The sequence below is a fragment of the Rousettus aegyptiacus genome, unplaced genomic scaffold (assembly GCF_014176215.1).
Source record: "Rousettus aegyptiacus isolate mRouAeg1 unplaced genomic scaffold, mRouAeg1.p scaffold_m13_p_14, whole genome shotgun sequence".
Classification (NCBI taxonomy): domain Eukaryota; kingdom Metazoa; phylum Chordata; class Mammalia; order Chiroptera; family Pteropodidae; genus Rousettus; species Rousettus aegyptiacus.
Genome location: NW_023416289.1, coordinates 20,126,244 through 20,141,152, shown reverse-complemented (window position 1 = coordinate 20,141,152; position 14,909 = coordinate 20,126,244). Strand labels below are relative to the sequence as shown.

Genomic DNA, 14,909 nt, shown 5'->3' with positions numbered 1-14,909 from the left:
GGGCGGCGACAGCGCTTCTGGCTCCGGCGGCTGCTCCGCTCCGCTCCTCGCTCTCCGGCCGCCTGGCTCCTCGCCTCCCGCGCTCCTCTCCCCCGACGCCGCAGCCCCGAGCCGGGCCGCGCCGGGCGCCGCGATGAAGGTGCTGGGGCACAAGATCGAGCTGCTGACAGGTACCGCCGGCCCTCGCCGCCCGCTGCTGTCCGCGGCGGGGCGGGAGCGGGGCGCGGCGGCCGGGGCTTCGGGCGGCTCGGGCTCGGGCATGAGGAGGGAGGGCGGGTGCCGGCCGATCCCGAGCCCGTGCGCTGCCCGTGCCCGGCCCGGCCCGGCCCCGCCCGGCTCTGCTATCCGCGGGCGTGTGGAGCGTGTGCGGCCGGAGCCCGGGTCCGGGGAGCGACCCTCTGGCATTTCCGAGTAGCGGAGCTCCAGGCAGGTCCCCGAAGGGGAAAGGGGGCTTAGAGCCCCTGGCCTCCATTCGCTGTCGGTCGGTCATGGCCTCTTATCCCTGCTCCTCCTGACCGACTGAGTGCCTCTCCCCGGAGGAGAAGTTTCCTGCTGGGATTAGAGGCCAAGTGGCCTTTGAAGTGGGAAGCCAGATCGGATTGGACCGTGATGACTGGGGACTCTCAGTCTTGGGGGCCCCTCTGGAGAAGTGGCCAGACACCATGCTGGAAACCGCATCCAGGGGCTGTGGCCGGAGATCAACAGAGGACACTAGATATGCCCAGAGGAGGAGGCAAGAAGGAGCGAGGACAGGGGGCCATGGGTGTGAAGGGTGGAACACTCTCCTAGGCGGGAAGGGCAAATTGCACAGGTGGCTTCTGTGGTAGGGGTTGTGGAGAGACTAGGACAGGGGGAAGGGACCAGGAAAGGGAAACAGTAGGGTGCCACCAGGGCCTGGGTGGTGGAGGTGCATAATCAGTGTGTCCTGAATGGACACATGGATTCCAGTAAATGTCCTCTAGCATCTGGGAGGTTTGGTCCCTGACCTCGAGGACCTTATAAGATGGAAGGGGGCAGCAGTATGGGGGTGCACTCAGGAAACAAATTTGAGTCTGAGTGGGGGACAGGGAGGGAGCAGAGAGATTTTAGCATGGGGCAACATTTGAACTGGACCTTAAAGGACAGAATTTCTATTAATGGAGAGGGAGGTGGCATTAAAAGCTGAAGAATGGAGGGACCAGCACATGAAGAGGCCCTGGGGTGTGAGAGAACCTTGACCTGGGAGTGATGTGGAGTGAAGTGGAGGCTGGTGGGCCTGGAGTGTGTGTGTGTTTGGGGTTGGGGAGGTCAGGTGAGGTTTCAGGAAGTGAGTGTGTGTTAAAGCAACAGTGGCTGGCCACTCCTTGGCTCAGTGGCAGGCTCTTAGAGACTAGAAGGTGGGCCCGTTCCCGAACACCGGAAACCCCGGCCATCAGGTGCTCAGAAGTGCCCGATCCGAGCCCAGTTAGCCATGGGTCAGGCACCTCCTGCCATCTCTTCCCAACTTGTCCTCCTAGAGCTCCCTCGAGGCAGGCCCGCCCACCTGACTGCACAGGGGACTGAACTTGTTAATGCCCTAAGGGAGCATTTTCTCCAGCCCCATGGGTTTTTAGCACTTTGCATGTTGGACAGACCTCCTGGGCCCTCCCCTTCCTCTTCCAGCCCCAGGAGGGCCTGGAGGAAGACCTCTCAGGAGGCATGTGTGGAGCTCCAGAGAGGGTCAAGGCTTTGGGGTCCCCTACAGTGTGCACTCATCTTCTGGGTACAGGGGTCAAGGCCCGTCCTCCCTCATCGCACAGGCTCTCCCAGTTCTGGCCAACTCTCTAAGCCCCTGGCCAGGCTAGAACAGGATTTCCTGGGTCCCTGTCATTAATCACAGTTGTACCTCTTACCAGGACTTGTCACCTGAGTCACTGTCTTGTGGTCTTTGCAGCCATCCCCTCTCTCCAACTCCCTCGTTTCCTCTTCCCTGTCCTACAGGTCTAGGTTCAAGTCCCAGACCCACCACTGGCCAGCTGTGTGATTCAGAAAGGTTGCTTAACCTCTGGCCTCAGTGTTTTCTTCTCAGAAATGGAACCGTTGACCTTTCCCTCTGCGAGTTGGTGTGAGACTCCCTGAAATAGCACAGGTGACATACCCGTTTGGGACCTGGCTCTAATAGGCACTTCGTGGGCTTCGTCTCCCCTCTGGCTCCTGGATCTTGGCTGTCCCTATAATAGAGGACTCCACCTGCCCTGACTAGTTGGCCACTAGGAAGTTTGGATCTGTCCCCACACTGCCTTATCCCTGCTCACATGCATGTGTGAGAATTTGAAGCGTCTCCCCGTTGGATGATAAATAGGTCACAGGGTTGTAGCCAGTTTATTGTGGCAGCATACAGCAGGTGCTCAATAGTTGTTGGCAGTCCAGCCTCACATAGCCCACCCATCAGCCATATCACCAGGATAATTTCTTAGAGGTCTCCAATCTCTGCCCCTATGTCAGCATTAGGAAATTGTTTCGCTGAATATTTTTGGTTAAACTAATTTTTATTTAGTTACTTATAGTTTTCGCATTCTCCCATTTCATGGTGCCCATTTTACCAATGAGGTCAGTCACTTCCTCACATCACACAGCCGAGAAGAGGTGAAGCTGGCTTCCATACCAGCGTCCTGAGCCCTCGGTCGTTCCATGCATTCCAGTTGCCTGGTTTTGGGCCATTCTTCTGGCTGCTCAATACTTCACTTTCCCTCATCTGTAAAATGGGACCATCGTGGTACCTCCCCAGGTCGTGCTCTTGAGCGGTTAGATGTGGGAGTGGGTGTAAAGTGTTGTGTGTCTCATCAGGCAGGCGGTCAGCGAATGGCGGCTATGGGGCTGCCGTCCCTGAGCTGCCCCCTCAGTGTCCTGGGGCCTCCCCAACCCCTTTTCTCCAGTCTCCTGATGCCCTTCTTCTGGGATGTTTCAGTTTCTTCTCTGGGTTCTCCACACAATCTAGGGCTAACTGAGATGTGCCTCTGGGGGCCCCTGATTAGGCCTCAGGTTCCTGTCTTATGGGACAAGGTGGGGGCATGACATCTGAGGTTGGGCCCTGCCAGCTGGCCATCCACAGTTCTGACACCAGGTGAAGAAAGCCAGGTGACCCTCACATGTGCAGCTGGAAGGATGCCAGTGAGTTGTCATGCTTAGCCCGAGAGTGCCTTTTTGTTCCAGAGAGAAGGGGTGGGGTGGTAGGGGCTGTCTCTGGAGGCTACACGGGTGACTAATGCACTTTCCGGACTCCCTCACAGTGTCTTGCAGGCTTGGGGAGGACAGGGATTTGGGTAGCAGAGGATGTGAGTTTCAGGGTCTCCTCCCTTCTTCTCTGCTCCTGAGCAAATCCTTAACTTCTTTGAGCCTCAGTCTCCTCATCAGTGAAATGAGAGTAATGACCCTGCCTGCATTATTAGCATGGCGAGAAGGAGCCCAGTGGACTGCCTTGCCCGCACACGAGCTCACTGCAACACTCAGAGGTCAGACTCATGGTGCCTTTTGTAGCAAGTGCTTTTTTATTTCTTAGTGTGATGTGGGAAAGTGGGACATTAGTCTATTTGCAGGTAGAAAGGTGATGATTTGGGTGCCTTTTTATTCAAACGACATGTCTCCAAAATGGTTTGGAGTCAGGGAGAGCTCTAAATGGCAGATATGGGCTCTGAAGTGGTCCCTTGGGAGCCTCGGTATTGAATGTTGGAAATTTTTAAACTATACTTGATGCGCGATTAAAAAGCAAAACTTTCTCTCTGGATTTTGGTGTCATTTTAATGCATGGAATCAGCACGATTTCATAGACTACATTTAAACAGCATTTGATTGTCAGCATTGGTCGGGGAAATGAAGCATAGATTTACCCCGGGAGGTTGAAAAGCAGACCCTGAATCCTCATTTCCAGTTCGTCCCTTTCGTCCCTTTCGGTAAACTTCAGAGCTTTGCTGGGGTGTCTCAGTGTAGGGGCGGGGTTGCTCAGACGGGTAGGGAGGCACGGTCTGCTGGAGGAAGGGAGAGGCATGCAGATCACTGAGTGCGCCTGGGGACGAGCATGCCTCTCTGCTGCACATGGGAGGGTAAACGGGTGTGACTTTTATGAAGGGCAAGTTGACAGCAATGTATCAGAAGCTCCGAAATATGTATGATCTGTGACTCAGCAGTTGAATTTATAAGAACAAATAAAGATGTGTGCAGAGGTGTTTGTTCAAGGGTGTTTATCCCGTAGTTGTTTACAGAAGGAAGAAAGACTGGAAACAACCTAAATGCCTAACAGGAGAGGAGGTTAAATCAGTGAGAGTGCCTCCAACCGGGGAGCCCCAGGCAGCTGGGAATTATGCTGCCAAAGTTATTTATCAACCTGAACAGATGTCCCCTTATACATATAATAATAATGGTAATGACAGCTCCCGCTTACATGGCATTTGCCATGTGCCAGGCACAGTCCTAAGTGCTTTCTATACATTAACTCATCATCATAATTGCCCTCTGTGGTACGTGCTATTATTTCCTCTGTTTTACAGATAAGGAAACTGAGGCACAGAGGGGTTAAGTAACTTGCCAAAAGTTGCACAGATGGTAAGTGGCTGGCTGGAATTTGAATCGGGATATCTGGCTTCAGAGTCCAAAAGATGTTTCAAAAAAGTGTTGTTGTTGTTGTTGTTGTTGTTGTTGTTGTTTAATTTATTTTTCAGTGTGTAGATTAGCACTGAAAAAAGAATGGAAGGATATAAGGGAAAATGTTAAACCGCAGTTTTCTCTGGTTAATAGGATTATATGTGATTTTCATTCCTTTTTGCTCTTCTCTTTTTCTGACTTTTCTCAGTGAATGTGTAGTGTGTGAAAATCAAGTTCTATTTTTTGAAGCTAAAAATTAACAAATGCATTGGGGAAAGTGCTAAATGCTGGGGTTCTGATGACACCAATCCTATAGGAATTCTGAAGAATTGCTGAAGTCCAGGTTTCTGGGGAGGCCATTCTTGGAAAACTCAGTGGGGGAGGAGTCATTCAAGGTGGATATTGAAGTCAGCTTTCCATAATTAGAGGGAAGAAAGAGGAAGTCACTACCAGTGAACTGAATAGTTCTGGCAAACTGTAGGGTTACAAAAACTGTGTGTGTGCGTGTGTGTGTGTGTGTGCGCGCGTGTGTGTGAGTGTGTGCACATGCGCTTGGGCTGAGCCCCCCAAAGATGCTCAGATCCTGATCCCTTGAACCTTGGAATGTCACCTTATATGACAGAAGACACTTTGCAGGTGAGATTAAGTTAAGGATCTTGAGATGGGGAGATGACCCCAGGTTATTATCCAGGTGGACCCTAAATGCAACCACAGGTATCCTAATAAGAGGGGTCAGAAGGGGACAGACCACAGACCACAGGTGATGGGACTCCTGCAGCAAGATGCTTCCCCTGCTGGCCTTGAAAATGGAGAGAGAGGCTACGAGTCAAGGGATGCAGGGAACCCGGCCCTAGAAGCTGGAAAAGGCAGGTGTATAGATTTTCCCCCAGAACCTCCAGGAGGAGAGCGATCCTGCCAACACCTTGACTTCTGCTCAGTGCCACTGATTCTGGACTGCTGGCCTCCAGAACTGTAAGATAGTGTGTGTTTTCAGCCACCAAGAGGGGTGGTGATTTGTTCCCGCAGCCCTAGGAAACTAATGCGGGAGTGTGTGCTGACCAGAGGAGGCGCTGCCCCTGCCGACGGTGGCAGTGGAGCGTGGCGCACAGGCTACGGGGTCGGAGTCTGCAAACCTGGTTCTGAGCGGGCCCTGGCTGTGTGACCTTGGGCCGAGCCTGGCCATGCCCACGGGGGAGTCCTGTGGATCAGCTGGGGGAGCACCATGACACTGTTTTGTAAGCATCACTCAAGCACTGATAAGATGTGAGTTTCCGCCAGGTCTAACACAAACCTCATCATGCACCCCTCACCTTTTCTTAATCTTCAAATGCCTTGAACTCCAAACCACAGATGAAATGTTTATCCAATCAGAATGACCATGAGTTTTTAGCTCAATAACAAATACCTTTTGAGGACCCAGATGCTTTTCCAGTTCACCTGTTGAGAGGAGGGATGGCAGGGCAGGTGCTGTGTGCCAGGTGGGGCACCACATCCCAGGCAGGTGAGAGGGGGAGGGAACTCCAGCCTCCTTGTTGGGGACAGAGGGAATATTTCTGGGATATCTTCTTCCCGGACTAGGGGGTTCCATAGGCGAGTCCGAGGTTTGTAGCCCCCAGGATCATATTTTCTATCCCCAAAACTGTTTCCTGACAGCTTGCTCCAGTGCCCATGCTTGCATGTTCCAGACTGGCTTTTAACAATGTTGCCCACATTGATGTTGGGAATAGTGATGTCCCGCTGGGGCTGGGGTGGAGCAGGGAACTTGGTTCTCATTCGGGTTACCGGGAGCATCCTGTGCTGTCCCACCCTGAGCCCTTGCTCAAGCCTTTTTTCATCCATAAAGTGAGAGCTCTGAGTTCTTGCCACATGAACTTGGCTTACTGGGCTGGGGCAGAGAGGGGTAGTGATCAGAGATGGCCTGGAGGTGTCTTGCAGTCCCAGGTGGTCATCCAGGAGGAGTGCAGTCTCAAGATGTCCTGGGGTTGCATTTTTTCATCACAGCTTTGGATCCATCTGACGGAAGTTCCTGGGTTAAAAAAAAATCTGAACTGCCAGAGTGGACACTGGCCGTTGAGCGTGGTAGGGGTGTGCTGCCCAGGAGCCTTCGCTTGGCCCCTCTGGACCACGCAGGAGAAAAGACCATAGAGGTTATGTCAGGTCTCTTGGTAACAAGTGACAGACACTGAACTTAGACTGACACGAAGAGGAGAATGTGCAGTGTCCACTCAGCACAGTGGACCTAGGGCCACGTGAAGCCATCGGGCTCTTTCTCACTCCCCCACTCCAATTGGTTCGGTTCTTTGGGTTGGTTTGGTTCTAAGTCAGGTTCTTCCTCATGATGGCATGATGGCATGATGGCTGGCAGACCGTCCTCCCGATAACTCCAGCAAAACTTCTCTTCCCCAAGGATTCCAGCAGAGGCCTGGTCTGGACTGGAGCCGACGGCCCTCCCAGAACCATCTCTGAGGCCCGGCCATGTGCCGTGTCCACTGGTGCTCATATGTCCTCTTCTGCCTCGCGGCTGCTGCTTCTCATTCTGCTTGGCTTCTCTCTCCTCTCTCCAGGGCTCAGTCCTGGGACATCTCTGTCCTCACTCGCTCCCTTACCTGACCTCGTCTAGTCTCCTGAGTTCAAACACCACTTGATGGTGATGTCTCCGGCCCCAGCCTCTCCCCTGAAGCGCAGACTCTTACACTCACCTGCCATTTGCAGCTACACCTGGCTCAGGACTGAGCTTCCCCCAACCTCTTCTTCCCAACATCTTCCCAACTCTTAAATGGTAGCTCTCTCCCTCTAGTGGCTCAGAACAAAGCTCAGGTCACTCTTCACTGTTCTGCCTCTCGTGCCCACATCTGGCCCATCTGCAGCTCTGGTGGGGTCTACCTCTGGGTACTGGGAAGTACCCAGAACCTGAGCACTTCGCACCACCTCCACCACAGTGCACCAAGCCAGCAGCATCTCTTCCACATTATTGCAATCATCACTGGTCGCCCAGTTTCCACTCTCAGCCCCTGTGTCTCCTACACATAGCCTTTCACACGGAAATCCTACCCCATCACCCCTCTGCTCAAAACCCTGCAAGGCCGCTCACTCGGAGAGAAAACAAGAGTTTTTCTAACAACCTTCATGGAAAAACATGACCCGACGCCTCCTGCCTTAACCTCTTTGTCCTTATCTCTGTCTCCCCTAACTCGCTCCACTCCGGCCATGCTTCCTTGCATTTACCTGAACACGCCAGGCACACACCTGCCTCACAGCCTCTCACCTGCTGCCCCCTTTGCCCTGAGCGCCCTTCCAGACATCCAGCCACAGGGCCCTCTCCCTCACCTCCTTCACATCTTCGGTCGTGTCACCTTTTGGGAGACGCCCCTTCTTTCACTCCATTGCAGGTCGCAGCCCCCAGCCCCGCTCTGTGACTGCTTCCTCCGTGCACTTAGCGCATCTGACATGTGTATTTAGAGTTGTTGATTGTTTGCCTCCCCACCAGAAAGTTCCACAAAGGTGGACCTTTTGTCTGTAAGGGTCAGTATTTTATCTCCAGTGCCTGGCACATAGGTGCTCAGTCAATGTTTGGTAAATAAATGAATGAGTAAATGAATGAGTTAGAGCTTGGCCACTTGCCCCCCCCCCCCCGGGAATGTAGTCATCCCTGCCTGAGCCACATGGACTGAGAATGAGACAGGGGTGACATTTGCCAAGGGGAAGCTAAGTGCTGTTATGTGGCCTTTGCTCGGCCCCTCTGGACCATGGGAAGAACGGCTTTGGGTTCTGAGTGGGCCCTGACCACAGCTCCCTTCCGTAGACATTGTGTTTGAGGCAGGAAGACACCAGGGGTTCTTGGAGTGGGTGTTTCTCAGCCAGGTGAATGTCGTTCCTCAAAACAGCAACTTGTTAGGCATTTCTGAGCAGTAAGGGCATCCTGTGAGAAAAACACCCAGTGGGAAACTGCTCCTGCAGGCGCTCTCCCTTCGGCCCGCCCTGTTGCAGACTCCCGAGCTGAGGAGAGCTTGTTGCTTTGGCTCACCAATTCAAATCATGCAAGAGAGCTGGGGCAAGTGATTATTTATTTCTGAGAAATTTGCCAAATTAAGCAAAGATACACAGAAGAATTGAGGCACCCATGTTCAAGAAATTTGACTATGTGGCAAAAAGTGCCAAACGGAGCTTTTAAACTTTTGAATGTAGGTCATAGTGACCCGTGTGGGTACAGTTCCCGTGAGCTTGTGCGGGGTGGGTTAGAAGGAGCTCACCTGTGGGAGAGAGGACGGGAGAACTGCCCAGTGGATTGTGCTTCTCCCTAGGGAGTGAGCTGCAGGCTGGGATGGGCCCTAGCACCCCCCATTTCTCCTTGGGCAAGCCCCATCTTTTCCCTTTTCTTTGAGTTCCTATAGCATATTGGGAAGGGTCTCCAAGAAAAATGTCCCAAGTTTAGATTAACTTCAATGGTGTATGACAGAACCCAAGATAATAATAGATTAAACAAGATGAAAGTATATTTCCCTCTTTCATAAGCAGAGTCTGAAGATAGGCCACCCAGAATTATGGCTTCAGAATTCTCAGGTCCTTAGACTCTTTCTATATTGCCAGTCTGCCACCTTGAGAATCCCTTGAGAATCCTGCCTCAGGGTCCAAATTGGCGGTTCAGGCTCCATCACATCTGTATTTCAGCCAGGAGGAGGGAGGAAGGGTTGAGGAATGGTATGTCTCCTCCCTCCAAGACCACTACCCCAAAGTCACATGCTTCCATTTACATGTTACTGGCAGAATGTTGCCACATGATCATACATAGGTTTTATTCCTATCATCCACCTGCCTATCTAAATTTTGGGAATCCGTTATTTAGGAAGAAGGGGATAATGGATATTGGAGAACAATGAATAGTCTCTGCCACAGTAGGACTTTTTTACTGGCTCCACATTGAAGCCGCCCACATGGAATGAGTCATAGAGTTTCCAGTTCCATCTGCCTTTGCCCCGGGTCTGGGGATTGGAGGTTTCTTCTGTCTGTGTTTAACACCTGGAGCCATAATGTGTATAGAAGCAGTTCACACATTGGCACTCTGCCTCAGTAGGAGAGAATTTTATGAAAGAGCTACGTTATGTCAACTTTGAGATGCATGTTTCCCCCACACGCACACACTTTAACACCCCTAAATACAGTCCCTGACATGAACATCCGAATTTGGGAGGGAAATTGTGGAGACAGTAGTGGCAGCCTGTTGCAAAATGCTGCTCCACCAGCATTCAGAGGAGCCAGGACCATTGACGTGCACAGACGGCACCAACCTCCTGACAGTGGCATTGGACCCTGACTGTAAAGAAGTTTTAAGAAGACCTTAAACCATCATTTCATTTGTATTTCCCTTTTTAAGAAGTCGCGAGAGTGACTTCTTAAAAATCTGGGTCTAAGTCTAAAAGAGTGAAATACAAAAAAAAAAAAAAGTGGCTATAAAAAAGTTCTGAATGATAAGAACTTATTATGTGATTAACAGTTCTGAAATTATTTTGTGTATATACTAGGAATGAAAAAATAAGCAAAAAATATTATGGATCATGAGAGCCAGGTTTCTCGTCATGGCAGAAGAAATTACAAATAAAAGGAGAAAGTTGGGATAAACTGTGTGGTGTTGAATTGGAATTCCAGATTTATACACACACAAACACAGATGGATAGATATAGAAGTGCGCGTGTGTTAGTACATGTACATAGATTTCCTAGCTCTGCCTACAGAAATACCCTGGAACAGTGACACTCCAGTAGCCATGAACATACCTGGGGCCCAGATCTAGATTTCTAGACAACACCTCCAGTCGAAGGAACCAGCGGTCCTTGGAGAAGTGGTTGACTCCAGGGCTGAAGCAGAGGAAATACAAGATGAGTTTAGAACATCATATGAGGCTGGAAAATTAGAAACTACTCAAAAAATGATAGGCACATGTTGAAAGGACCTAAGAGCCACTTCAACAACCCACAATGGCCAAATCTGGCACAATTCGAACAATGAAATAAATAATGATAGCAATTGATTATAACCCATTGAATAAAATAAATATCCACGAGTCCATACTAATGCAATAAGCAATCGAATAGGTAAGTAAATGGAGAAGAAAGGGTAGCTTTCCTCCAATTAATAAATGTAGATGGGATGATGAAAATAGAAAAATATCATTAAGCAAATGCCACAATAATAATTGTAAGCAAGGATCATCAGTGGTTGCTCGAATTAGTGGGTGCAAGCATAGTGAGAAGCAGGACATTTACATAGTCCCAAAGTATCTTCCTACAAGATAGTTACTAATTACAAAAGGAAAAATAGCGACTTTACACTGGAGAAACCTACAGACACTGCTGTAATCAAGTGATCAAGGTTAATATCTCCAGTAACAAGACAGGCTAGCAGCAGTACCCCCTGATAGGATGCAATGAGAAGGACACATCACGTCTGTTGCTGTCTTGCCAAAAATGCATAACCTTGATCTAATCATAAGAAAACAACAAGCGAACCCAAATCAAGGGACGTTCTGCAGAGTTGACTGATCGGTATTCTTCAAAAGTGCTGACATCATGAAACAGGAAGACAAACTGAGGAACTGTCCCTGGTTGGAGGAGACTACATGACAATAAAATGCCATGCGATGTTTGGATTAGGACGTTATTGGGAAGACTGGTGAAATTCATATAAAGTATTGTATCAGTGTTTTATTTCCTGGTTTCTCTAATTGTGTCATGGTTCTATAGCATGATGACATTGGCAAAGCTGGGTGAAGGGTAGGTAGGCAATTTCTGTGCTTTGCCTTTAATTTTTCTATGCATTTAAATTATTGCAAAATAAAAAGTTAAAGAGTGGGTAGTATTATGTCTTAATTTTGGCAGTGTTTCTTCTTTTCTATTGGCACATAAAATGTTAGTGTGAGTTATAATCAATGGCATCTTAGATTTGACGAAATCTGCTACTTAGAATAAAAATCTCCTTTTATGCCCCTCCAAACCCACGCCCTTCCCTGGAGATGAGTACGGTTGTCATTGCCCTTAATCATTGGAAGACTTGGTCTAAATTTGCAAATGTGTGTACCTGTTCAGTGCATATGTTTTTTACATAAATGGGTTTATTTATGCTTATTATTCTGTGGCGTGCCTTTTTCTCTTGACTGCATATTTTAGAATGCTTTTTCTGTCTGCTTGAGTGGAGATTCCTCATTTTTTAAAATAGCTGTGTGGTGTTCTGGGGCGTAGGTGTTGCCTAGCTTATTTAACCATTCTCCTGATGTTCATTTGGGTTGTTTCCACTTTTTTATTGCCCTGAGCAGTGCTGCAGCGAGCGTCCTTGTGTACTGCATGCCTCTTTAGTGTTCACATGGGCGTTTTCTTTAGGAGAAACACCTAAAGACAGAATTGCAGGGTTAACAAATATTTGCATTTTTACAAACTACCAACTTGCCCTCCAAATAAAGTTGAACCCACTGCAATACAACCAGCAGTCCACGAGAGTGAGTGCTGTTTCCCTCGACCTCACCAACACTGAATGTTACCAGTCGTTTAGTAGTTTTCAGTCTGAGTGAAGAATCATCTATTTGTTCATTCAGTTCATCTCATTCGACAGAACAGATGGAGTGTCAGCAGAAACTATGAACGATTGTTATTGTCGTTGTAGAGATATAATGGGGAAAGGCATTCCAGGCAGAGGGAACAGCATGACCAAAGCACATGGGAAGAACGTGCCTACTGAGTCAGATGGAGTCTTTAGCTCTGAGTGTCAGAATCCAAGTATGGCTGCTTTAAGCACAGTGGGAATGTGCTGGAAGTGTGTGTGTGTGTGTGTGTGTGTGTGTGTGTGTGTGTGTGTGTGTGTGTTCGTGTATTGGCAGGGTGGTGGTGGTTGTTGAGAGATAGGAATTCCTAGGCCCAGATCAAGGAAAAAGCAGGAGAACTGGTCTAGTTCAGACAGGGCAGAAACCTCGGGCCTCATCTAGAAGAGAAAGTGAAGGCTGGGCCAGGAAAAATGTCTTGTTCCCTGCACCCTCCTGTCATGCCATCTACCTGGAGAGACAGAGCGCCTGCACAGTGGGGTTTCAGAGCATGGGTTCTGGGCTCACCACGTGGGGACTGGCACCAGTCACTCCCCCACTGAGCCTTTTCCCCTCATCTGTGAAATGGAGATACCGAGGGAAGGTCTAGTCCCTGTTCCACCCTCACTGCAGTCCCAACCCTATCCCAAGTGAGGATAGAGACAGGGAGAGTGATAGGTGGGGCCACATACCCATGCAGCTCCAAACCGCCATCAGTGCAGTTGGAAGTTGATTTCCTGGTTTCTGGGGCTTCTTTTCAGACCACGGTGCTGGCGTGGTTGCGGACAAGGGTGTTTGGACAGGCATCATTCTTTATATGTGGCGCATACCCCTCTGGCCAGGCCCAGTTGGCTCTGCTCCTTATTGCAGCTTATTTCCTTTACTTGTCTTGTAATGATGGAGCCACATAACCAGAATTTCCAGGAGTACAGCGTCCACAGGGCACCTTGGACCATGACCTGCTTCACTCTTGCAGCTGAAAGGATACAAGCCATGCCGCAGTCTAGCTTCTTTTACAGTTTGGTTTCTCCCTGGCCCACGAGGTCTGGTTCACCTGTATGGTGTCTCCTGAATGTACTAACTTCAGTCTGCTTCCGTCTCACCTGCCTTCTCCTTCAGTTCTTGGGTTTCTCAGTGGGACAGCCAAAGCCCTCTTGGGGTGGGGAGTGTTCTTCATTGTGCAGCACGGTCCCTGCATCGCATGGCCCTCCTCACCTCTGCCAGTAGGAGCTCCTGGTTGTTGAGAAAACCCCAAATCCCCACAGTATATTTCCCAACCTCCCCTACCACTGTCTGAGCAGTACGTCCCGCTCAACAGTTGCATCATTCCATAGGATATGTACCTACTACTGAACAATGTAATTACAGTGTTTGTTGACTAGTTTCAGGAATGACCATGTAATCACATGTATTTTCAACCCTAGTAAGTCTGAGAGTTTGCCTGGCCCAGGTCTCAGCACAGACTCACATTTTAAAAAGCACAAACCAAAAGTAATTGAAAAGAAATGCAATTTCTCTCAAAGAATCCGCCCACACTTGCAGGCTCAGGAGACCCTCTCACCGGAGACCTGGCATGTGTCTGTCATCTAGCCCAAGAGGCCCTGTTTCCTCTCCCCCATCCCTTTCCTGACCCTTCATCGGGAACTTCGCCACAGCCTCCCTCCCAGCAGGTTTGAACCCTTCCCCAGATGGAGGACAGGAGAGACAGACCTTCAGATTCATCTTCGGTAGGCAGACCCCAGTCAGCTGTGTTAAATTATTTTTGTCCCATCCAAGTGGGTACAAACATCTTCCATTGAAAAGGCATTTTTCTCTCCGTGGTCTCTGTTGCGCCTCATAGCTTTCCGAGGCGGACAGAGGGAGGCTAACACTCCCATTTCGCAGGTGAGCAATCCTTTTAGTGATTTACTCAAAATAAAGCTAGACAATGAGTAAGGTAGAAGAAATATCGGCCGCAGTTTCGATGACTCTGGACCTAACCATTCACAAGCAGAGGGCTGGAATCCATCCGAGGCCCGGCTGGTTCTCACACTCTGTGTTCTAGCACTGCCTGTTGCCTTTGGGGAAGGAAGAATCAGAGTGAGGAAGGGCAGAGCCCCAGCCCACCCTGCTCTGTGCTACCCAACTCCTTGCAGACCTGACCACAAGCCTCCTTGCAGGCGGTTTATAGGAATCACATTTTCTTTTTTTTTTTTTTTCTCTCCGTTCATCTTTACTGCGATATAATTAACATATAACATTGTGTAAATTTAAGGTGTACGTGGGATGATTTGATAAGGAATCTCATTTCCTTATAACTTATCATCTAGCGGCTTTTTTTTTTTTAATCACAACTCCCTTAGGAAGAAAATTCTCTGCCCCTGCCCCTGTGAGAATGTGTGCCCTGGCCTGTCTGGAGCCCCATGTATCTGGAGTCCCCCATCACCACGTGCTGGGCCCTGGACTGTCTCTGTTTTCCATGGACTAAGAAATCCCCCGTTTTTCTCCAGCCCCCTTCCCCACCACCCCCTCCATCACAGGCCATCTGTCCCTGAACTGCCCACTCTCAGCCCTTTTAATAGCACCGTCCTTGGGGAGGATGGTCTCCAGGGTGGTTTCAAAACAGGAGTTTAATCCAGTTAGGTGCTCAGGGAGGCTGGCAGCTAAAAGCGTCCTAATGGGGGAAGAGTTCTCCAAGGTGGGAGCCCTTCTTTTAGCTCCCTATCCAGATGGATGGATGAGTGTGCCGCCATCAGAAAGGATGGAAGC

General features: G+C 49.8%; 1 protein-coding gene across 5 annotated transcripts in view; it reads left to right on the top strand.

Annotated features, from left to right (window-relative positions):
* Positions 1-14,909, top strand: part of NDRG4 (NDRG family member 4) — a 38,168-nt gene that overhangs the window by 552 nt on the left and 22,707 nt on the right. The window contains exon 1 of one of the 5 annotated variants that reach the window (XM_016155986.2): positions 47-170. The exons of 2 other annotated variants lie outside the window; for them this stretch is intronic. In XM_016155986.2, the coding sequence (XP_016011472.1) occupies positions 134-170 (37 nt within the window). In that variant the 5' untranslated portion in view covers positions 47-133. Of the gene's footprint in view, positions 1-46; positions 171-3,228; positions 3,471-14,909 lie in introns of those variants that run through there. 2 more of the 5 variants (XM_016155983.2, XM_016155985.2) reach the window with 2 other exon arrangements.